General features: G+C 37.9%; 1 protein-coding gene across 11 annotated transcripts in view; it reads left to right on the forward strand.

Moving 5' to 3' along the window:
- ANKRD31 (ankyrin repeat domain 31) overlaps positions 1-25,388 on the forward strand; it is a 259,562-nt gene that overhangs the window by 174,085 nt on the left and 60,089 nt on the right. For 8 of the 11 annotated variants that reach the window (XM_063623128.1, XM_063623127.1, XM_063623130.1 and 5 more), the window contains 5 exons: positions 1,910-1,962; positions 3,034-4,555; positions 6,361-6,531; positions 11,431-11,568; positions 12,421-12,563. In XM_063623128.1, coding sequence (XP_063479198.1) covers positions 1,910-1,962; positions 3,034-4,555; positions 6,361-6,531; positions 11,431-11,568; positions 12,421-12,563 — 2,027 coding nt within the window. Of the gene's footprint in view, positions 1-1,909; positions 1,963-3,033; positions 4,562-6,360; positions 6,532-11,430; positions 11,569-12,420; positions 12,564-25,388 lie in introns of all 11 variants that reach the window. The other 3 variants (XM_063623131.1, XM_055253137.2, XM_063623132.1) reach the window with 2 other exon arrangements.

Genomic DNA, 25,388 nt, shown 5'->3' on the forward strand with positions numbered 1-25,388 from the left:
AGATGGTTTGAATATTTCTTAAGTTTGAACTTTCAAATTCCATGATTAATTATCAGCCTACTTTTCAATATGAATTCAAAATTAGGTTACTTAAGTAAAGAAGATTTGTATGTAAATAGAGAATATTATTTCACTTAAATAAAGAAATAAAAACAGAGTATTCATTTTTAAGTTCAGATGAAGAGCTTTCAAGTATGGAAATGATGAATAAAGAACTTTCCTCATATAAAATATATTTGCTGCTTTTCTAGCTTAAAGTAAAATATATCTACTTTGATGTAGGACAAGGGTTCTGTCCTAACTTTATAGCCTCATAGGCTGTAAAGCTTATAGGGTAAATTAACATTCCTAATTTTCTTATCTGTAAACTTGGGTTTATAATATCTGTGCATCTACCTGTATACCTGTGGGATTGTTAATGTGAGGACTGAAGTTAATATGTGTAAATATCTCAATACAGTACCCGGTACATTGTGGGAACTCAGAGTGGCAGAGGGAAAATAATATAGCTATATCACCAAATATCACCACCTCAGAATTTATACCTGGGTATTAAGTTGGTTGTATTAGGGAATGTAAAGTCTTAAAACTGAGAGAAAATAAAGCCCTGTTCTTCCTTCCAGATTCTCTTAGGAACCAGGTCCCTTGCAGGGTGGTTTCTGGAAAATATGATTTTTTTACTCTTTTATTTAAGATCAAAGGTTTGGAAAAGGCATAGTGTCCTTTTGCTCTTAGAAAATAATAATAACAATAATAATGGAGCACTTTCTCTATACCTAGGATTCATGTAAACACTTTAAATGGATTATATAATTTAATCTTCACCATTCTATAAGGCTGAAACTATTACTGGCTTTCATTTATGGGCATTTTATGGAGGCAGAGACATTAAGAAATTTGCCCAAGGTCAGCCAGCTGGTAAACAGATGAGAATCAAGACTGAAACTCTGGAGTGAGTCCCCAGAGACGGTGCTCCAAAGGAATAGCACCTTTTTGCTTGGTAAAAGGACATTATGTTTGACTTTTTCACCTGTATAATGTGAATGAATCAATGTCAGACTTCAGTATGCAGCTCATAATTTGATTGCTATCATGAAAGTTATCCCCAAGAAATAAATTAAATTGCTCTGTTTTCGAATTACATCCTCATTAAAATATTTTACATTTCTATCTTATATTTAGGGAAATTTGTGTTATGTATCACATACAAGATGTTCATTCATTTATTCCTTCCTCTGCCAAATATTCTTTGAATATTTCCTGTGTGTAAGCCATTGTTCCTAGGTTTTTATCTTCTGTAGCCAAATGCATATATAGTTAACTTTAATTCTACTTTCAGTATGTAAAGGAGGCTATGAAGAGACACTAAAATACATTCCTTTTATTATCAACTTAGGCTTTTTAAAAATAATCTTTTTCCCCCTGTGCATTCACAAGATGATTGGCCTTTTCCATCTGTGTATGTTTTGCTTTGAAGAGAATGCAGCATTCAATTAGGACCTTATTAAACAGTCATATTAGGAGATGATAATCTAATTAATTATAAAATAATTTTTCACTTTATAAAAGTAGCTTGTACACAGTTACATAATCTATTGAATAAAGAGGTCATATCTGGATATATCTGTGGGGAAAATAAATACTGAGTTTAGTGCCAATCTTTAGTATTAATTATTTTGTTAGATCTGTTTTGCTTTCCCTATAGAAATGTTTTAGCTCTCTTAAGATAGTATTTGATTTCTAATATGGAACTTATAGGAATGTTATATGTGCCAATTTTAATATAAAATGTTTGCATAATTTCACTTATTCCACTTGGTTTTCTCGTGGCAAAGGACTGGTGGGTTTTAGAAGTCTAAAGTGTAAACACTAGAAGCTGTTTTCATTGATTTTCTCTTTTTGTTTACAGCTCAAAGGAGTAGCATTGACCCACTAGACACAGACGATGTGTACCAACACAAGGTATATCTATGTTTAGTAATAAACATTTTTATAGGGATGTAACTTCTGGTTGTTTTACAGATTGTCAAAGGGAAGAGAAAGACTGCTGAAGCTTTAGTAATAGTGACTTCACATTTGCTTTTAAGATACTAGAATAATTGCATGAGAATCAGAGGGTTCTGGGCTGTTAGTTTGTAGCATATCTGGGCACGCTAATATATTGGTAACCATTTCCTTCTTCCTCCTCTTTATGGAGCTTAAGGTTTATCAACCATGTCTAATTTCCTGTGGCCTAAGCACAGTACAGGAAGGAGTGAAAGGTATTAGCCCATCCCTTCAAACTTTACATCGTGGCCAGTTACTCTTCATCTGGTACTTGAGTTGTGGTGAAGGAGAGGAAGCTGTGTTCCTGTTTTAATCTTAGCAGCCCGTAATAATTTTTTCATACAGACCAGTTGAAGAGCATATCTGTCTTGCTGTTTTTAAGTCAATTTTTCTGCTTCCATCCCATAGTTCTCCCAGATACTAGAAGAAGAAACCCCTAATTCTAGCTCCACCTATGTAACAATTGGGAGAGGAGAGTGTTTCTAAAGCATTTGTGTAAAGCTTCTTGTAAAGTTTAGAGTCTGACTACTGGAATCTGCTTTCTTTGATTTTCTCTTGCTGTTTACAGCTCAAAGGAATAGCACCAATCCACTAGACACAAAAGATGTACACCAACACAGAGTTTCCTTGTAAAGGAAACTTTGATCTGATTAATTTAAAAGCCTATAAAAATTAAGTAGATTAAAATTTTTTATTATGTTTAATAAGATTAGTAGTGCTAAAATACTGGCAAGAAGGAATTAAAATCTACAGTAGAAAATAAAGATTAGTATACATACTGAGCCTAAATCTATTACATTTGCCTTTCTTCTATTAGTCTACATTTCTGAAATATCAGGTTGGCTATATCCCAGCAGGATCTGTGGTTAGATTGAATTAGAAAATAATAATTTCAATCAAATAATGGCTGATTTATCAATAATCCAGATTGAATTGATATAGTACTACTGCTGAAAATTAAAGCTAAATATATATTTTTTTCTATAGAAACCAAAGTTCAGTTCTAAAAGTCACATTTGGCATGTTTGCAATGAAAATTCCAACAGACAGAAGCTGGAACATGTAAAAGTCAATAAAGGAAGCAAAGAGAGTTTATTTATAAATAAAGAAGAGGTATATGAATATTACCAAAAAGATCCCAAAAACACAAAATTTGGTAAATCCAAGCATAAACAATCAACTCTTAACCAGATATACTCTACAGGACTCAGAAAGGGCAATCTCCATAACGTCAAAGATCCCAACACAAACGTGCCAAAAGGTATAGGAAGAAGAAAAACACAACATAAAAGGACACAAGTAGATGATGTAGACTGTAACCCAAGAAAGACACTAGCTGTCTCTCCTTCCAGGAGAATAAACGGTTTGGTTACCTATCAGCAGCATATTCCAGAAACCCTTAATGACCTTCCGGAAGAATCGTGTGAACCTTCTAGCTTAACTCTGTCAAGCCTGAAAAATGGATTAGATAACAGTACTGAGGCTTGTTCAGTTTCCAAAGAGATACACATCCAGAACCTGGATTTGTCAGATAGTCAAGAAGTTCAATGCTTGGAATTAGAATCTGTTGACCAAACTGAAGCTATTTCTTTCCCAGGACTTTCATTACATAAAGAAATCAAGTTACCAGTTGTTACTACAGATAAGCAGCCTCACACTCTCCAGGAACAACACCATGTACTTTATAAATCTCATGAAAACAGTAACTTGGTCCCAAAAGATGAGAGATTTAACAAATGGGAAAATTCTTTCCTATCCTTTGTAAAGGGAAATTCTGATAATGATGATGGTGATGATGATTGCTCTACCTCTGAGAAGGCTATAACATCTAAAAAGGTGTTGTGTTCTACAGGTGGCAAAAAACACTATAATTTTAAGGAGAATTTAACAAATGAAAAAGAAATGGGTTTTCAACAGTTTTTACTTTCTGAAGATCATCTTTCACAGGAAAATGAGTTAAAAGCAGTCAGCCTAACCACGCTTCCAGAACAGGAAGCTGTTAATTTTTCTCATTCAGATAATGCAGTTACTTCTGAACATGTTGCAAATTATGAACAATGCATATTTGGACCTTCTTTTGATCACTCACATGGCAGTCCTGAGCAAAATTCCCTGGCTTGTATGATAACACTTTCGACACATGAGGTTTCAAAGTTGACTAATCATGTGGAGCTATTCAAAAAGCCACAGGATTATATTCCCAGAGTACCAACTTTTTTAACGAATCAAACAGATACACATATCGTGGAAAAGGTGGCAAAGAATTGTGACACTGAAAGGAATTACGTTGACAGAGACCAAAAAATAATTTATTCAAATGAGCCTTTATCCATAGTTGTTCATTCTCAAGTAATAGAAACAACTAAAGTTGAAAAAAGAAGACAAAACCATCTAGAAAGTGAGACTATACATGATACAGATTCTCGTTCCACAAACAATATGAGTAAAGAACTGGCCGACATCTCGCAACTTAGTCAAAGAGAAAAGAAGGAAATTTCTCACAAACCAGGTATTAGTAATATTGCTTAATCTGTACATATTTCCTATAGATTTACTTATTTTTATAGAAATTTCCAACTGAATTGTATTCAACCGATGGCCAAACTAAGAAGAATGAGGATATGTGGGCCATATTTTGAGATGCCACTAAACCTAGTAGTTAAGTAATAGTGATTACTTTGAAAGTCAAAATGATGTTATCAAAGATGATTGCTAAGCTGATATTGACTGATGGTAATAAACAGTAGTTTTTTTTTATAATTATTATTATACTTTAAGTTCTGGGATACATGTATAGAACGTGCAGATTTGTTACATAGGTATATACGTGCCATGGTGGTTTGCTGCACCCATCAACCCATCATCTACATTAGGTATTTCTCCTAATGCTATCCCTCCAGTAGCCCCCCCACCCCATGACAGGCCCTGGTGTGTGATGTTCCCCTCTGCATCTGTTCTCCTTGTTCAATTCCCACTTATGAGTGAGAACATGTAGTGTCTGGTTTTCTGTTCCTGTGTTAGCTTGCTGAGAATGATGGTTTCCAGCTTCATTCATGTCCCTGAAAAGGACATGAACTCATCCCTTTTTATGGCTGCATAGTATTCCATGGTGTATATGTGCCACATTTTTTTATCCAGTCTATCATTGGTGGGCATTTAGGTTGGTTTCAGGTCTTTGGTATTGTGAACAGTGTCACAATAAACATACATGTATATGTGTCTTTATAGTAGAATGATTTATAAGCCTTTGGGTATATACCCAGTAATGGGATTGCTGGGTCAAATGGTATTTCTGGTTCTAGATCCTTGGAGGAATCACTGTACTGTCTTCCACAATGGTTGAACTAATTTACACTCCCACCAACAGTGTAAAGGCATTCCTATTTCTCCACATCCTCTCCAGCATCTGTTGTTTCATGACTTTTTAATGATCGCCATTCTAACTGGCTTGAGATGGTATCTCATTGTGGCTTTGATTTGCATTTCTCTCATGACCAGTGATGATGAGCTTTTTTTCATGTTTTTTGGCCACATAAATGTCTTCTTTTGAGAAGCATCTGTTCATATCATTTGCCCACTTTTTGATGGGGTTGTTTGTTTTTTTCTTGTAAATTTATTCGTTGTAAATTCTGGATATTAGCCCTTTGTCAGATGGATAGATCACAAAAATTTTCTTCCATTCCATAGGTTGCCTGTTCACTCTGATGATAGTTTCTTTTGCTGTGCAGAAGCTCTTTAGTTTAATTAGATCCCATTTATCAATTTTGGCTTTTGTTGCCATTGCTTTTGGTGTTTTATTCATGAAGTCCTTGCCCATGCCTATGTCCTGAATGGTATTACCTAGGTTTTCTTCTAGGGTTTTTATGGTTTTAGGTCTTATGTTTAAGTCTTTAATCCATCTTGAGTTAATTTTTGTCCCCTAAGGGTAAGGAAAGGGTCCAGTTTCAGTTTTCTGCATATGGCTAGCCTGTTTTCCCAACACCATTTATTAAATAGGGAATCCTTTCCCCATTGATTGAATAAACAGTATTTCTATCACTCTTTCTGTTGCTTTTTAATTAGCATCAGGAAACCTAACAACATTTTGATAGCAGGAAATTGTTAGGTCTATTCATTTCAACTATCTACTATATTCCTATCAGAGCTGCAACCAGCAAACTTTTTGTCTGTTACATAAAAACATTTTTAAAAGCTTCCATTTCCTTAAACAGTCTAGTGTGGAACAGAAACTTCAAAAAATCAGAAATTTTATTTTCTAATTGTATAACCAGGTAGGAGAACAACAACACTGATATTGTAAAATGTTTGTTTCAGATGAGGAATTAACTAATAACATCAGTGGAGATGAAATAACTATAAGAAATTGTGAGGAGATAAAAGAAAAAACAGAGTCAGAAATTCACATGCCTACTAATAGCCAAGAACACAAAACAGTTCAGAATTTCAGAAAAAGACAAAGTTTCTTAAAAACTACCTGCAACCTAGGTTTGTATTCCTATAATTGTATAGGTTAAAGTTTACAAAATCAAGCCCAGCAATTCACTCTACTTCAAGGAATTTCTAAACTTTCAGATATATTGTTTCTTTTTGTAGTTATTCACTGACTTATATGACTATTTCAATGATATTTGTTGTTAAGGCACCACTTGAGAATCCAATAATCTGTAAATATATTCATGTCATATTTCTGTCCATGACTTCTAGTTTATTATATTAGAGGAGATAAGGTAAACTGCAGACACAGCAAGAATATTCAGTAGAGACAGGAGGCGTGAAATGTGTCAGATTCTTTAGATACTTCCATTCAGCCCTTTTAACATAAGGGAAATTAAAGAAACATAGCCATTAGTTTGTGTTGTGTCAGATGAGTGAACTGTGCGTGTTTCACAGTATGGACAAGCTAAGCATCCTTTGATAGTTCTTGGAGATAGTTCTGTCATAAACAATAGGCTGGACCACTTCAGGTTAAACATTATTCACTGAATGTTGATTTACATACTGTCTGTTAAGAGGTAGGAAGGACACTGAATTAGGCATTCTCTATGAACATTCTTTCATTTTCCCCCTCTCATGTAAACTGAAATCCTTCTTATACATACCTCCTATAGTGGGTTGAATGCTGGCCCCGCCAAAACATGCCCTGTCCCAATCCCTGTAGTTTGTCGCTATTACCTTATATAGTAAAAACATGCCTATTACCTTCTTTGCATATGTGATTAAGTTAAGAACCCTAAGATAAGGAGACCATCCTGGATTATCCAGGTGGGCCCTAAATCTAATTACGGTGTCCTTATAAGAGAAACACAGGGAGATTTGAAACACACAGAAGAAATGATGAGATGAAGGCAAAGGAGGAATGTAGCCACAGCCAAGGAAGCCAAGGAGTGCTGACAGCCATCAGAAGCTAGAAGAGGCACAGAAAGATTCTCTCCTAAAGCTTCCAGAGGGAGTACAGCCCCGTTGACACTTTGATATTTATTTCTGGTTTCCAAATTATGAGAGAATACATTCTGTTGTTTTAAGTCACCCAGTTTGTGGTAATTTGTTACAGCTACCGCAGGAAACTTCACACCTCTCTAGCAGCACTTAATCACATTTAAATGTAATTTTTAACATGTCTGTTATTCCACCAGACTGTAAGCCACTTGAGCAGAGAATTGAACTGCTCCAGAGGTAAGAATTTTAGATAGTGACATCTGGGATTCACTAAAACAATGGCAGGCTTACCTCCTGCTGATCACCCAACAGTGAATTCAACTATGCCACATTCCCCTCACCCTCCAGAGTTCTGCCACATTCCCCTCACCCTCCAGAGATGTCCAATTAGGATTTTAGTTTTCCTCACTAAAATATGAATGAACAGATAGTCAAGGATCAACAAGTATTTGCAGAAAACACCAATATGAAAGATATCAAAGTAAACTAAGCAGACCAAAGGAACCCAGAAGAAACAGAAACTATACAAGAATCAAGAAACATCTAATATTTTTTCCAAAAAGGTATAGAAAAGAGGGAACAATAAGAGAACAATACAGAGCTTTTAGTTGTTGAAAACAGAAATTTAAATAAATAGATAATATATAGATATGTACAGCAGGGTTACAAGGCAAACCTTTACAAGTCTACTAAGGACAAAAAAAGAAAAAGCTGAAAATAGGAGAGAAAAGATAAGAAAATTAAAGATCACTCCAGGAAATCCAGGGAGAACAACAAGTGAACAGTAGAAGAAATCATTAAAGAAAGAATACAAGAAATGAGATAAGCATTTCCATATTGAAAGTACCACTTAGTGTCTAGTACAGTGAACAAGGCACCTCACTGAAATTTCAGAACAAGAATAAAGATCCTGAAAGCTTCCGAGAAGAAAAAACTGGTCACATAATGGAGAGAAATCTAAGTATTTAATAGCATTATACTTATTAATAGTAACATCAGATTCCAAACTACAGTGGAGTTTTTGAAGACGTTTAGGATGAGTACTATTTGTTTCCTTTTGAATTTCTGTCAGATTTTGTTATTTTACATTTTTAGTCAAATGCTGTACAAACTTATGTTAGTAACATTGAGAAGTTTTTGAGTTTTTGCTCCAAAATATATATTACATGGCTACCTTCTTTGCTACAAACACACCAGGAACAAGAATTTATACCATCCACAGTAAGAATTATTGGGAGAGTTTGTTGTTGTTGTTGTTGTTTGAGACAGGGTCTTGTCTGTCACCCAGGCTAGAGAGCAGTGGCACAATCACAGTTCGCTGCAGCCTTGACCTCCCAGGCTCACATGATTCTCCCACCCCAGCATCCCTCAGTAACTGGGACTACATGCCACCACACCCCGCTAATTTTTAAATTTTTTTAAGAAATGTCATCTCCCTATGTTGCCCAGGCTAGTCTCAAACTCCTCCTGCCTCAGCCTCCCAAAGTGCAAGGATTACAAGTGTGAGGCACTGTGCCCAGCTGGGAGAGGTTTTTCTATTCAAACTTGCGGTCTGCAGGCCTGCAATCTTAGATATAATTTTCAAATATATTCTCTCTCTCTCATATATATACACACACACACACACACACACAGACACACACACACACATAAGTTTTTAATTCTTCCAGTAAAGAATTTTGGATTGCTAATCTCTAAAGAGCAATATGTTTTTGTCTGGCTGCCAGTGGAAAAGATATATGAGACTCATTCTTCCCTGTGATTCATATAACCCAAGAATCCATTTTTTAGAGAACAGTTCTCTAATCTTTTTATCTCTTGCCCTGAAACCATATGCATGGTTGATGACATTTAGGAAGTAGAGCAAGAAGATTGTCCCAAAGTTTAATGCAGTGATTCTCAAACCTTAGTTTGCATCAGAATTACCTGAAAAGCTTGTTAAAACACAGATTGCTGGGCGCTACCCTCAAAGAATCTGATTCAGTAGGTGTGTTAGTTGTCTCTATTACACACTTATTATCTCATTCTTTCTGTAGGTCAGGAATCAGGCATGGCTTTGTTGGGACCTCTAACAGAATTGTTCATAGGCAGCAAAGTGTTGGCCAGGACTGGGGTCTCATCTGAAGGCTCTGCTAGGGAAGGATACACTTTCAGGCTCATGTGATTGTTGGCAGAATTCAATTTCTTGAGGATGGTTGGCTGAGGGCCTCAGTTCCTCACTGGTGATTGGCTGGTGGCCATCCTCAGTTTCTTGCTGGGTGGGCTTCTCCAACATGGCTACTTGCATCATCAAAGCATACAAGCTGAAGGCAATACAGCAAGTCTGCTAGCAGGACAGAAAATGTTACAATCTCTTTTAACCTAATCAGTTAAATGAAATTCCCTCAATGTGGAAATATTCTATTGGTTAGAAGCCAGCTATTCAAGAGAAGAAGAGTACACAAAGTCATAAATACCAGATGGTGAGGATCATTAGGAGCCATTTTAGTCTGTCCTCCAAAGTAAGTTTGGAGTGGACTGGGGAATTTGCATTTCTAACAAGTTTCCTCCATGGTGCGGATACCACTGATTTAACTAATATTTTCTGTTTCATCACCCTATCCCTTTATTTTGCTTTGCATCTCAGTCTGAAGCTTCTCTAATGCAGTTTTCTTTCTTTCTTTCTTTCTTTCTTTCTTTCTTTCTTTCTTTCTTTCTTTCTTTTTCTTTTTCTTTTTTTTTTTTTTTTTTGAGATGGAGTGTATCTCTGTTGCCCAGGCTGGAGTGCAGTGGTGCAATCTTGGCTCAGGGAAACCTCCACCTCCTGGGTTCTAGTGATTCTCCTCCCTCAGTCTCCAGGGTAGCTGTGATTACAGGCATCCACCACCATGCCCGGCTAATTTTTGTATTTTTAGTAGAATGCTGGGATTACAGACATAGCCACTGCGCTTGGCCCTGATGCGGTTTCTATAGAAAACAAACCTTCAGGTTCCTGGCTTTGGGTTGGAGATCTGCAATAAGAGGAGTGGTTGCTAGTCAGTTGAGGGTTGGGGAAGGAAACTTGGAGTCCCAACTTTTCTATGTAAAAGATCTTATATAAAAGATATTAACCAACTGCCCAGCCCCCACCCCCACCGTTCCACACACCTGCCTTCCATAGTGCCTCATTTCCCCAAGTGTGGAGTGTGTGAGTTCAGATTGGCTCTCTCTCTACAATTCCCTTTGCAGGCACTTGTGTTGGAGCATTCCCCATTCTGCCAAGCCAGTTCACCCTTCTCCATCATTGACTTTCTAATCCCCCCAAATTTGTTGAAGTCTTTGTCCTTTATTGTTTCCTCTTTTATTATTTTATATGGTACTTTAAAATTTCTTTTACTGTCATTTTAGCATGGTTTTGGCAGGAAATAGGGGGAAAACATGATCAGTTCATTACTTTTAATTCCAACTTAAGTCTGTCTAACTTGTATTGCAAGGAAGAGATTTAAAAAACAAAACCTTTGGTTAATGATATTGTACAGCACATTTTGTGAAAGAAAAATAGAAAACCATAGGACATAGTTTGTTACTTGGCACCTATGTGATCAGGAATACACCCACTGAGATACAGAATGTCTGTAGAAAGATGATTTTTTATAATATCTCAGTTATCTTAAGAAAAATACTATTCATTGTTAAAGGGCTACTGAGAATTAGATGAGTGTAGATAGAACTGAAGCAAGTTAATTTGTTTTAATCAAGTGTTTGATAGAGTAATTAATCAACTGCTAGAATGAATACAAAGTAACGTGCTTAGATGCTTATTATTTTTTCACAAATTATATATTAAAACAATAACAGCAATGATAACATTAATTGATATATGTTTCTGTGTAGTGTGGTATTTTGAGGAAGTTGTTATGTATTTTCTAAGATCTTTTATAACAATCAGCATTTGGCAGAAAATAAACCTCTTGTTTGGCAAATTTACAGGAATGAAAACAGGTGGGATCAACAAGAGGAATGCCAGAGGGGAAAGCCAGCTTCATTTAGCTGCCAGAAGAGGAAATCTGTCCCTAGTGAAAGCCCTGATAGAATCTGGAGCAGATGTGAATCTAAACGATAATGCAGGTTTGGATCCTTTTAATTTAATTACCTTTATAATTCGAACTCACTGAACTACACATTTCAATACCTCCTGCCCCCTCCAATTTGTTCCTGGCTGATATGTAAGTGATAACTTTGAACAATCTTTTTTATATTATATTAGCGTTTAGTTGAATACTAAGATTTATCATTGTTAAAAGACCTTTTTCCTTTGAAACAGTTTTTAACATCCATTTGGGAGCATCAGAGAGGGTAGACAGAATGGGGAGTAAAGGGAGTTAGGCCTTTTCCTTGGAAGCCTCAAGTTTGTCCTGTAACTTTGGTGAGAATGCAGAATTTTCTCATTCTCCTATCCCTTCTTCTCTTTTCTCCTCCTTTTATACTGTTCCTTTTTTCTCTCTTTCTTTATATTTATTCTAAAACTATGAAAAATTTACCTAACGTTTTGCTTAAGCACAAAAGAATCTTCTCTGAAGAATTCCACAGGGAAAAACTCAAAGGTTAATTAAACCAGGGTTCATTTTAAAGAGAAATGTGGCAATGCAAAGATACACATAGGAAAGTCAGACGTTTTAATATCTGAGTTGAAATAAATCAGAATGAGTAGTATTTACTCTCATTATGTTTTGCATTCTGTGAGTCTTTTGCTTTGGCACTTATATCAACAAATATTTGTGATGAGACCAGTTGGTTTTCAAAAATGAAACATAAATTTTAAGTCCATAGTTTTTAGTATTATTTCTTGTTCAATACTTAGTATATACATATGAATCAATATGGATATTGCATTAATGCAACAAAACCTTAGTAATACAGATATTACATGAGTATTGATTTGCACGAAGCAGGGTTCTTTTTTTCTTTTTCTTTTTTTAGGTTGGACACCACTTCATGAGGCATCTAATGAAGGATCTATTGATATAATTGTAGAGTTATTAAAAGCTGGTGCTAAGGTTAATTGTGAAAATATAGATGGAATTCTGCCCTTACATGATGCTGTTGCAAACAATCATTTAAAGGTACAGTGCACATCACATTAAGATCTTACTACTTTTTCTTAGGAAAATGAATGAAGAAAATGAAGATATTTTAAACTGAGAACCAAAATGATTCTGTAAAACAAGTGATTTTTTAAAAACCTGCTTCAAATTACAAATGAAGATACAATAATATATATGGATTAGAAAATCTGTGTATCTTAATCATTTTTCCATTATTTCTTCATTACAAAATACATGCAAGTCAGAAGAGAGTAAAAGTAAACACAACCCATAAATCTAATACATTATATTTTTAATTGTCTAAGATAATTTGCTGTTGTTCACAGAAGAGTCTAATTATAGTGATGATACATGTGACAGCTAGATTTTTTTAACTCAAAATTTCTCAGTGGGTTAGGGGTAAAAACATGAATCATTTGTTTTCAGGGTGTTTGTTGTATCTTTTTCTCCTTTGTTTTTCTTTATCAAGCAGCCATTGTAAAAATATCATAAGAAAAGATTACGAGGGTCATTATTTCAATGACACTGACTTTCAAATCTCGACCTTAAGATTCTTCAGATGTTTACACTCATCTTTCTGTTTGACAAAGCGTAGGAGAAAACCCTTACTGTTATCCATAGGCAATATAGACTTCAGTAATAATTTTTTCTGTTGTTACTATTTGTTTTACAATAAAATATTTTTAATTAAAGTATCTACTTTTTTTATTCTTATACTTTAAGTTCTAGGGTACATGTGCACAACGTGCAGGTTTGTTACATATGTATACATGTGCCATGTTGGTGTGCTGCACCCATTAACTCATCATTTACATTAGGTATATCTCCTAATGCTATCCCTCCCCCCTAACCCCACTCCATGACAGGCCCCAGTGTGTGATGTTCCCCACCCTGTGTCCAAGTGTTCTCATTGTTCAGTTCCCACCTATGAGTGAGAACATGCAGTGTTTGGGTTTCTGTCCTTGTGATAGTTTGCTCAGAATGATGGTTTCCAGATTCATCCATGTACCCGCAAAGGACATGAACTCGTCTTTTTATGGCTGCATAGTATTCCATGGTGTATATGTGCCACATTTTCTTAATCCAGTCTATCATTGATGGACATTTGGGTTGGTTCCAAGTCTTTGCTATTGTGAATAGTGCCACAATAAACATATGTGTGCATGTGTCTTTATAGCAGCATGATTTATAATCCTTTGGGCATATACCCAGTAATGGGATGGCTGGGTCAAATGGTATTTCTAGTTCTAGATCCTTGAGGAATCGCCACACTGTCTTCCATGATGGTTGAACTAGTTTACAGTCCCACCAACAGTGTAAAAGTGTTCCTGTTTCTCCACATCCTCTCCAGCACCTGTTGTTTCCTGACTTTTTAATGATCGCCATTTTAACTGGTGTGAGATGGTATCTCATTGTGGTTTTGATTTTCATTTCTCTGATGGCCAGTGATGATGAGCTTTTTTTCATGTGTCTGTTGGCTGCATAGATGTCTTCTTTTGAGAAGTGTCTGTTCATATCCTTCACCCACTTTTTGATGGGGTTGTTTGATTTTTTCTTGTAAATTTGTTTAAGTTCTTTTGAGTCTGGATATTAGCCCTTTGTCAGATAGGTAGATTGTAAAAGTTTTCTCCCATTCTGTAGGTTGCCTGTTCACTCTGATGGTAGTTTCCTTTGCTGTGCAGTAGCTCTTTAGTTTAATTAGATCCCGTTTGTCAATTTTGGCTTTTGTTGCCATTGCTTTTGGTGATTTAGTCATGAAGCCCTTGCCCATGCCTATGTCCTGAATGGTATTGCCTAGGTTTTCTTCTGGGGTTTTTATGGTTTTAGGTCTACATTTAAATCTTTAATCCATCTTGAATTAATTTTTGTATAAGGTGTAAGGAAGGGATCCAGTTTCAGCTTTCTATATATGGCTAGACAGTTTTCCCAGCACCATTTACTAAATAGGGAATCCTTTCCCCATTTCTTGTTTTTGTCAGGTTTGTCAAAGATCAGATGGTTGTAGATGTTTGGTATTATTTCTGAGGGCTCTGTTCTGTTCCATTGGTCTATGTATATGTTTTGGTACCAGTACCATGCTGTTTTAGTTACTATAGCCTTGTAGTATAGTTTGAAGTCAGGTAGCATGATGCCTCCAGCTTTGTTCTTTTGGCTTAGGATTGTCTTGGCTATGCAGGCTCTTTCTTGGTTCCATATGAACTTTAAAGTAGTTTTTTCCAATTCTGTGAAGAAAGTCATTGGTAGCTTGATGGGGATGGCATTGAATCTATAAAATACCTTGGATCGATGAGCATGGAATATTCTTCCATTTGTTTGTGTCCTCTTTTATTTTGTTGAGCAGTGGTTTGTAGTTCTCCTTGAAGAGGCCCTTCGCATCCCTTGTAAGTTGGATTCCTAGGTATTTTATTCTCTTTGAAGCAATTGTGAATGGGAGTTCACTCATGATTTGGCTCTCTGTCTGTTATTGGTGTATAGGAATGCTTGTGATTTTTTCACATTGATTTTGTATCCTGAGCCTTTGCTGAAGTTGCTTATCGGCTTAAGGAGATTTTGGGCTGAGACGATGGGTTTTCTATATATACAATCATGTCATCTGCAAACAGGGACAATCTGACTTCCTCTTTTCCTCATTGAATACCCTTTATTTCTTTCTCCTGCCTGATTGCCCTGGCCAGAACTTCCAACCCTATGTTGAATAGGAGTGGTGAGAGAGGGCATCCCTTTCTTGTGCCAGTTTTCAAAGGGAATACTTCCGGTTTTTGCCCATTCAGTATGATATTGGCTGTGCGTTTGTCATAAATAGCTCTTGTTATTTTGAGATATGTCCCATCAATACCTAGTTTATTGAGAGTTTTTAGCATGAAGGGCTGTTGACTTTTGTCGCAGGCCTTTTCTGCATCTATTGAGATAATCATGGGGTTTTTGTCTTTGGTTCTGTTTATATGTTGGATTACATTTATTGATTTGCGTATGTTGAACCAGACTTGCATCCCAGGGATGAAGCCCACTTGATCGTGGTGGATAACTTTTTGATGTGCTGCTGGATTCGTATTTTATTGAGGATTTTGCATCGGTGTTCATCAGGGATATTGGTCTAAAATTCTGTTTTTTTGTTGTGTAGAGACACAACAGGCTTTGGTATTAGGATGATGCTGGCCTCATAAAATGAGTTAGGGAGGATTCCCTCTTTTTCTATTGATTGGAATAGTTTCAGAAGGAATGGTACCAGCTCTTCTTTGTACCTCTGGTAGAATTCGGCTGTGAATCTGTCTGGTCCTGGACTTTTTTTGGTGGGTAGGCTATTAATTATTGCCTCAATTTCAGAGCCTGTTATTGGTCTATTCAGAGATTCAACTTCTTCCTGGTTTAGTCTTGGGAGGGTGTATGTGTCCAGGAATTTATCCGTTTCTACTAGATTTTCTAGTTTATTTGCGCAGAAGTGTTTATAGTATTCTCTGATGGTAGTTTGTATTTCTGTGAGATCAGTATTCTTCTCTCTTTTCTTCTTTATTAGTTTTGCTATTATTATATCAATTTTGTTGATCTTTTCAAAAAACCAGCTCCTGGATTCATTAATATTTTGAAGGGTTTTTTGTATCTCTGTCTCCTTCAGTTCTTCTCTGATCTTAGTTATTTCTTGCCTTCTGCTACCTTTTGAATGTGTTTGCTCTTGCTTCTCTAGTTCTTTTAATTGTGATGTTAGGGTGTCAATTTTGGATCTTTCCTGCTTTCTCTTGTGGGCATTTAGTGCTATAAATTTCCCTCTACACACTGATTTAAATATGTCCCAGAGATTCTGGTATGTTGTGTCTTTGTTCTCATTGGTTTCCAAGAACTTCTTTATTTCTGCCTTCATTTTGTTATGTACTCAGTAGTCATTCAGGAGCAGGTTGTTCAGTTTCCATGTAGCTGAGTAGTTTTGAGTGAGTTTCTTAATCCTGAGTTCTAGTTTGATTGCACTGTGGTCTGAGAGGCAGTTTGTTATAATTTCTGTTCTTTTATACTTGCTGAGGAGTGCTTTACTTCCAACTATGTGGTCAATTTTGGGATAAGTGCGATCTGGTGCTGAGAAGAATGTATATTCTGTTGATTTGGGGTGGAGAGTTCTGTAGATGTCTATTAGGTCCACTTGATGTAGAGCTGAGTTTAATTCCTGTATATCCTTGTTAACTTTCTGTCTCATTGATCTGTCTAATGTTGACAGTGGAGTGTTAAAGTCTCCCATTATTATTGTGTGGGAGTCTAAGTCTCTTTGTAGGTCTGTAAGGACTTGCTTTATGAATCTGGGTGCTCCTGTATTGGGTGCATGTATATTTAGGATAGTTAGCTCTTCTTGTTGAATTGATCCCCTTACCATTATGTAATGGCCTTCTTTGTCTCTTTTGATCTTTGTTGGTTTAAAGTCTGTTTTATCAGAGACTAGAATTGCAGTTATTCCTTTTTTTTTTGTTTTCCATTTGCTTGGTAGATCTTCCTCCATCCTTTTATTTTGAGCCTATGTGTGTCTCTGCACGTGAGATGGGTTTCCTGAATACAGCACACTGATGGGTCTTGACTCTATCCAATTTGCCAATCTGTGTCTTTTAATTGGAGCATTTAGCTCATTTACATTTAAGGTTAATATTGTTATGTGTGAATTTGATCCTGTCATTATGATGTTAGCTGGTTATTTTGCTCGTTAGTTGATGCAGTTTCTTCCTAGCATTGACGGTCTTTACAATTTGGCATGTTTTTGCAGTGGCTGGTACCGGTTGTTCCTTTCCATGTTTAGTGCTTCCTTCAGGAGCTCTTTTAGGGCAGGCCTGGTGGTGACAAAATCTCTCAGCATTTGCTTGTCTGTAAAAGATTTTATTTCTCCTTCACTTATGAAGCTTAGTTTGGCTGGATATGAAATTCTGGGTTGAAAATTCTTTTCTTTAAGAATGTTGAAAATCGGCCCCCACTCTATTCTGGCTTGTAGAGTTTCTGCCAAGAGATCTGCTATTAGTCTGATGGGCTTCCCTTTGTGGGTAACTTGACTTTCTCTCTGGCTTCCCTTAACATTTTTTCCTTCATTTCAACTTTGGCGAATCTGACAATTATGTGTCTTGGAGTTGCTCTTCTTGAGGAGTATCTTTGTGGCATTCTCTGTATTTCCTGAATTTGAATGTTGGTCTGCCTTGCTAGGTTGGGGAAGTTCTCCTGGATAATATCCTGAAGAGTGTTTTCCAACTTGGTTCCATTCTCCCGTCACTTTCAGGTACACTGATCAGATGTAGATTTGGTCTTTTCACATAGTCCCATGTTTCCTGGAGGCTTTGTTCGTTTCTTTTTACTCTTTTTTCTGTAAACTTCTCACTTCCTTTCATTCATTTGATCTTCAATCACTGATACCCTTTTTCCAGTTTATCGAATGGGCTACTGAAGCTTGTGCATATGTCATGTAGTTCTCGTGCCATGGTTTTCAGCTCCGTCAGGTTATTTAAGGTCTTCTTCTCTATGCTGTTTATTCTAGTTAGCCATTCATCTAATCTTCTTTCAAGGTTTTTAGCTTCTTTGTGATGGGTTCAAACATCCTCCTTTAGCTCAGAGAAGTTTGTTATTACCGATCATCTGAGGCCTTCTTCCCTCAACTTGTCAAAGTCATTCTCTGTCCATCTTTGCTCTATTGCTGGCGAGGAGCTGCATTCCTTTGGAGGAGAAGAGGCGCTCTGATTTTTAGAATTTTCAGCTTTTCTGCTCTGGTTTCTCCCCATCTTTGTGGTTTTATCTACCTTTAGTCTTTGATGATGGTGACATACAGATGGGGTTTTGGTGTGGATGTCCTTTCTGTTTGTTAGCTTTCCTTCTAACAGTCAGGACCCTCAGGTGCAGGTCTGTTTGGAGTTTGCTGGAGGTCCACTCCAGACCCTGTTTGCCTGGGTATCACCAGCGGAGGCTGCAGAACAGCCAATATTGCAGAATGGCAAATGTTGCTGCCTGATCCTTCCTCTGGAAGCTTCATCACAGAGGGGCACCCGGCAGTATGAGGTGTCAGTCGGCCCCTTATAGGAGCTGCCTCCCAGTTACGCTGCTTGGGGGTCAGGGACCCACGTGAGGAGGCAGTCTGTCCATTCTCAGATCTCAAACTCCATGCTGGGAGAACCACTACTCTCTTCAAAGCTGTCAGACAAGGACGTTTAAGTCTGCAGAAGTTTCTGCTGTCGTTTGTTTAGCTATTCCTTGCCCCCAGAGGTGGAGTCTACAGAGTTAGGCAGCCTTCCTTGAGCTGCGGTGGGCTCCACCCATTTTGAGCTTCCCAGCCACTTTGTTTACCTTCTGAAGCCTCAGCAATGGTGGACGCCCCTCCCCCAGCCTTGCTGCCACCTTGCAGTTTGATGTCAGACTGCTGTGCTAGCAATGAGTGAGACTCTGGGCGTGGGATCCTCTGACCCAGGCGCAGGATATAATCTCCTGGTGTGCCGTTTGCTAATGAGAGGTGATAACATGCTAGCAGCCCTCGCTCACTCTTGGTGCCTCCTCGGCCTCAGTATCCACTCTGGCCATGCTCCAGGGGCCCTTCAGCCTGCCGCTGCACTGTGGGGGCCCCTTTCTGGGGTTGGCCTAGCATGGAGCCCACTCCCTCTGCTCATGGGGAGGTGTGGAGGGAGAGGCGCGGGTGGGAGCTGGGGCTGTGCACGGTGCTCGTGGGCCGGTGTGAGTTCTGGGTGGGCATGGGCTTGGCAGACCCTGCACTCGGTGCAGCCAGCCAGTGCCTGCTGGGCTTGATAGGAGTCTGGGTCTCATGCATGGACCACCGTTCCCTCTTCGTGGGGTCATTGGCCAAGATGGCCGGTCTCCATCTCTTTTTCACTTCCCCTCTTTTCCTCTTGGTTGTCTGGTATGTGCTCCCTCTGGGCTACCGGAGTGCCCAGGCTAGGTGCCGCAAAGTCCCATGGCGAGTGCCAGTGAGAGATGAAGCCGGCTGGGCTTCTGGAATGGGTGGGGACTTGGAGAGCTTTTCTGTCTAGCTAAAGGATTGTAAACGCACCAATCAGCACTCTGTGTCTAGCTAATTGGGTGGGGACCTGGAGAACTTTTGTGTCTAGCTAAAGGTTTGTAAACGCACTGATCAGCACTCTGTGTCTAGCTAATTGGGTGGGAACCTGGAGAACTTTTCTGTCTAGCTAAAGGTTTGTAAACACACCAATCAGCACTCTGTGTCTAGCTAAAGGTTTGTAAATGCACCAATCAGCACTCTGTCTAGTTAAAGATTTGTAAATGCACCAATCAGCACTCTGTGTCTAGATAATCTGGTGGGGACTTGGAGAACTTTTGTGTCTAGCTAAAGGATTGTAAATGCACCAATCAGTGCTCTATGTCTAGCTAAAGGTTTGTAAATGCACCAGTCAGCTCTCTGTCAAAACAGACCAATCAGCTCTCTGTAAAACGGACTGATCAGCTCTCTGTAAAATGAACCAATCAGCTCCCTTTAAAATGGACCAATCAGTAGGATTTGGGTGGGACCAGATAAGGGAATAAAAGGAGGCCACTGGAGCCAGCAGTGGCAGCCCACTCAGGTCCCTTTCCACACTGTGGAAGCTTTGTTCTCTCGCTCTTTGCAATAAATCTTGCTGCTGCTCACTCTTTGGGTCTGCACTACCTTTGTGAGCTGTAACACTCACGGTGAAGGTCTGCAGCTTCACTCCTGAAGCCAGCGAGACCATGAACCCACCAGGAGGAACAAACAACTCCAGACATGCCACCTTTAAGAGCTGTAACACTCACTGCAAAGGTCTGCAGTTTCACTCCTGAGGTCAGCGAGACCAAGAACCCACCAGTAGGAAGAAACTCTGGACATGTCCAAACATCAGAAGGAAAAAACTCTGGACACACCATCTTTAAGAACTGTAACACTCACCACGAGGGTCCACGGCTTCATTCTTGAAGTCAGAGAGACCAAGAACCCACCAATTCTGGACACACTACGACCATTGGAAAAGCTCAGTGTTAGGGTGGGAGTGTCCCGATTTTCCAGGTACCATCTGTCATGGCTTCCCTTGGCTAGGAAAGGGAATTCCCTGACCCCTTGTGCTTCCCGGGTGAGGTGATGCCCTGCCCTGCTTCGGCTGGGCATCTGTGGGCTGCACCCACTGTCTGACAAGCCCCAGTGAGATGAACCCGGTACCTCTGTTGGAAATGCAGAAATCAACCATCTTCTGCGTTGCTCACACTGGGAGCTGTAGACTGGAGCTGTTCCTATTCAGCCATCTTGGAACCTCTTCAGTAATAATTATTGGTTTGAAAAAATAGTTAAGGAAACCATCAAAAACAATATAAAAAATTCCTTGGATCCCTCATTGATACCTATTTATCTATCTCTAGATATTTTAAGAGCCTGGTAACTTTTTAATTTAATTTTGTGAAAGGATATTCTTGCTATTTTCAGCCTACACATAGCCATGTGGAGGATGTTATTACTGAATTTATGATCTGCTAAGAGATGTGAATTAATGATTAAGAATATACCAGAGTGGGTGGGCTAATGTCCAATGTGGCTTCTTTTGGCTAAAAGAAGCTGTATTAGTTTGTTCTTGCATTGCTATAAAAAACTACCTGAGGCTGGGTACTTTATGAAGAAAAAAGGTTTAATTGACTCACAATTCTGCAAGCTATACAGGAAGCATGACTTGAGGAGACCTCAAGAAACTTAAAATCCTGGCGGAAGGTGAAGGGTAGTAGGCACTTATTCACATGGTGGAGCAGGAGACAGAGAGGGAAGGGGGTGATGCTACACACTTTTAAACCACCAGATCTTGTGAGAACTCTATTAAGAGACGGCACTAGGGGGATGGGGCTAAACCATTAGAAACCACCCTCGTGATCCAATCACCTCCCACCAGACCCCACCTCCAACACTGGGGATTACAATGCAACATGAGATGTGAGTGGGGACTCAAAGCCAAACTATGTTAGAAGCCCTTTGGCCTTTACAGTATTTAAATTTAAAAAGAATAGACAAATTATCAAGATCATATGGTCACAAAATGGAAGAAAGGAAACAGAATTATTAAAGTGATGAACCTGCTGGTTTTTTGTAGAGGGAAAAGACCACTTACCAGGCACGGTGGCTCACGCCTGTAATCCCAGTACTTTGGGAGGCTGAGGCAGGCAGATCACGAGGTCAGGAGATCGAGATCATCCTGGCTAACACAGTGAAACCCCGACTCTACTAAAAATACCAAAAAAAAAAAAAAAAATTAGCTAGGAATGATGGCAGGTGCCTATAGTCTCAGCTACTTGGGAGGCTGAGGCAGGAGAATGGCTGAACCTGGGAGGCGGAGCTTGCGGTGAGCCAAGATCGTGCCACTGCACTCCAGCCTGGGCAACAGAGCCAGACTCCATCTCAAAAAAATAAAAAAATAAATAAAATAAAGTGAAACCACTTAAATAACGATCAAAGTTTCATAGTGGGAAAATCAGGTTTTTCGACATTATTCTGAGGAATGCCACATAAAACAAAAAGAAAGTTAATTTTCTTATAGTATTTGTGTTGCAGGTCACCAGCTTCACCCCTACCTTTGGAGACTTGTTAGAAGGACTTACAGAACTTATTGTGTTTGTACTCATGGCTGAGATTTATTACAGCACTGTAGTAAGGATACACATCCAGATTGTAAGAGAAAAAGACACAGGTAGAACCTGGAGGTATCAATTTGAAGGTTTTCTTATGCTGTCTTCATCATGAAGAGCCACACAGGGCTTAATCTTCCCCCAGCAGTGAAAATGTAGCAACATATATGTTATGGTTCCACCTAGGGAAGCTCATTAGAGACTCAGTGCTCAAGATTTTATTGTAGGCACCCTTTGCCTAGCACATACCAAAATCCCAAACTCCCAGAAGCATAAACCACATCGCTTGTGTAGACAGTTTAAGCACAATGAGCTACCCTTATCAGGCAACGTTTTCTATCAGTGTAGTATACTGTTTACAATCCAAGTTCACAGGTGCCAACTAATGGCCAACTCTTGTATGTTAACTCTTTTCTAAACAGTGTTATATTTAGGTTCTAATTGAAATGTGTGCTAATTTCTAGAATAGCAATAAACTGAATAAAGTTTGTTTTATTGGCCTAATTTTTCTGGCAAAGTTGTATGACAGCACATAGGACATCCTTTATCTCACAGTTGATTTTTGCATCATGATGTCAAGGAAGATTGTGAGTGGAAAAAATGTGAACTCAAACTATGTTTTTTCCTAGTCTCTCAATAACAACAGTCAACACAGAAGACTTCTGAGACCACATGTGTGGGAGTTTCTCTCTACACTCCAAGCAAGCAATCAGTTCTGTAGCAGATACCAGCTAGGTGTAACAAAAAGACAAATGAGACTATTAAAAACAAAAATCAACCTGGTAGATTTAAACCTAGCCTTACTGATAATCATTTTAAATGTAAATGACCTAAACGCTCAAATTAAAAAGCAGAGATACATTGGATAAAGAAGGAATACTCAATTAAATGTGGCATACAAGAAACTCACTTTAAACAAAAGGCACATAGCCAGGCATGGTGTCTCACACCTGTAATCCCAATATTTCAAAAGTCTGAGATGGGAGGATCATTTGAGCCCAATAGTTCAAGACCAGCCTGGGCGACATAGTGAGACCCTGTCTCTAAAAAGAAAAAAAAACAAACCTCTCTCCCTCTCTCCTTCTCTTTCTCTCTTTCTCTCTCTCTGTCTTTGTCTCTCTCTTCTCTCTCTTTCTGTGCATATGCACAGATAAGTTATAAGTAAATTAAGTAAGTTTATGGAAAAACGTGCTATGCAAACAATAATCAAAAGAAAGAGTGGCTTTGGTAACTGATATGCTTAGGCTTTGTGTCCCTACCCAAATCTCATCTTGAATTATAATGCTCTATAATCCCCATAATCCCCGCATGTCAAGGGAGAGACCAGTCGGAGGTAATTGGATCATGGGGGCAGTTTCCTCCATGCTGTTCTCATGATAGTGAGTGGGTTCTCATTAGATCCAATGGTTTTATAAGTGTTTGGTAGTTCTTCCTGTGCTCATTCTCCTTCCGCTGCTTTGTGAAGAAGGTGCCTTGCTTCGCCTTTGCTTTCTGCCATAATCGTAAGTTTCCTGAGGCTCTCCAGCCCTGCTGAACTGTGAGTGAATTAAACGTCTTTCCTTTATAAATTACCAGTTTTGCACAGTTCTTTATAGCAGTGTGAAAACAGACAAATACAGCAACATAAGACAAAGTAGAATTTAAAGCAAGTAATATTGCCAGGGATAAAGAGTCATATTTCATAATTATAAAGGGGACAGTTCGCCAGAAAGACATAACAATTCTAAAAGTGTGTGCACAGAAAAACAAATTTCAAATACATGAATAAATAGAATTGAAATGAAAATAAACAAATTCACAATTAAGTTGGAGACTGTAATTCTTTTAATAAATGATTTGTGAAGTATACACCCAGGATATAGAAGCCCTGAACAACATTATCAACCATGTTACCTACTTGACATTTATTGAAGATGCCAACAACAATAGCAGAAAATCCATTCTTTTCAAGAGCTTACAGAACATTCGCCAATATAGACCACATGTTGGACCATAAAACAAGTTTTAATAAATTCAAGATACATGAAGTCATACAAAGTATGTTCTTTCACCAAAATGAAATGCAATGACTAATCAGTAACCAAAAGATTTCTAGAAAATCCCCACATATTTAGAAATTAAACTGTATACGTCTGAGTAACTCATGGGTCACAGAAGAAATCACAAGAGGAATTAGAAAGTATTTTGAACTGAATTAATATATCAAAATTTATGGGATTTAATGAAACTAGTATTTATATGGAAATTTAAAACTTCGGTGCTTATGTTAGAAAAAAATATAAATTCAGTGACTTCGGGTTTGACCTTACAAAGCTTGAAAAACGAAAAAGGAGCAAAATAAGTAGAGATAACAGAAATCAATGAAATATAAAACAGACAATGGAGAAAATTAACAAATGCAAAAGTTATTCTTTGAAAAGACGAATAAAATTTATAAACCTTTAGCCAGATTTTAAACAAGACCAAAAGAAGACACAGATTACCAATATCAAGAATTAGGGGACATTGCTATAGATCATACAGAAAATAAAAGGTTAGAAAGGGATTATTGTTACAACCTTATGCCAATAAATTTAACAAATGAAATGGACAAATTCCTTGAATGCACCTACCAAAGCTTACCCACAAAGAAAAAAAATAGCCCTTTATAACCCTATATATGTGAAAGAAAATGAGTTGGTGGTTTAAAAACCTTTTCAAAAAGGAAATTCCAGGTGCAGGTAGTTTCACCGATAAATTTTACCAATAATTGAGGAAGAAACAAATGAGCCGTACACAAACTCTTCCAGAAAAGTAAAAAGGATGTACTTCCCAAGTGATTTTATAAGGCTAGTATTATTTTTATACCAAAACGAGCCAAAGGCATTACAGAAACCCAAAACTACAGACCAATATCCTTTAAGGACACAGATGCAAAAATCCTTAAAATATTAGCATGTCGAATCCAGTAATATATACATACAAATATTACATGACCAAATGGAGTTTGTCCCAGAACATAAGATTAGTTTATTATTTCAAAATCAGTGTGGTTTACCAAATTAACAGATTAAAAATGAAAAACTACTTTATTTCAATACATGCAGAGAAGGCACTTCAAAAAAGTTAGCACTCATTCATGATTAAAAGAAGAAAAGTTCAGTAAACCAAGAATAGACATATCCTTCCTCAATCTGATAGACAGCACCTTCAAAAAACCTACAGATTACATCATACTTAGTGGTAAAAGGCGGAATTTTTTTCCCTAATACC

The sequence above is a fragment of the Symphalangus syndactylus genome, chromosome 18 (genome assembly GCF_028878055.3).
Source record: "Symphalangus syndactylus isolate Jambi chromosome 18, NHGRI_mSymSyn1-v2.1_pri, whole genome shotgun sequence".
NCBI classification, from domain to species: Eukaryota; Metazoa; Chordata; class Mammalia; order Primates; family Hylobatidae; genus Symphalangus; species Symphalangus syndactylus.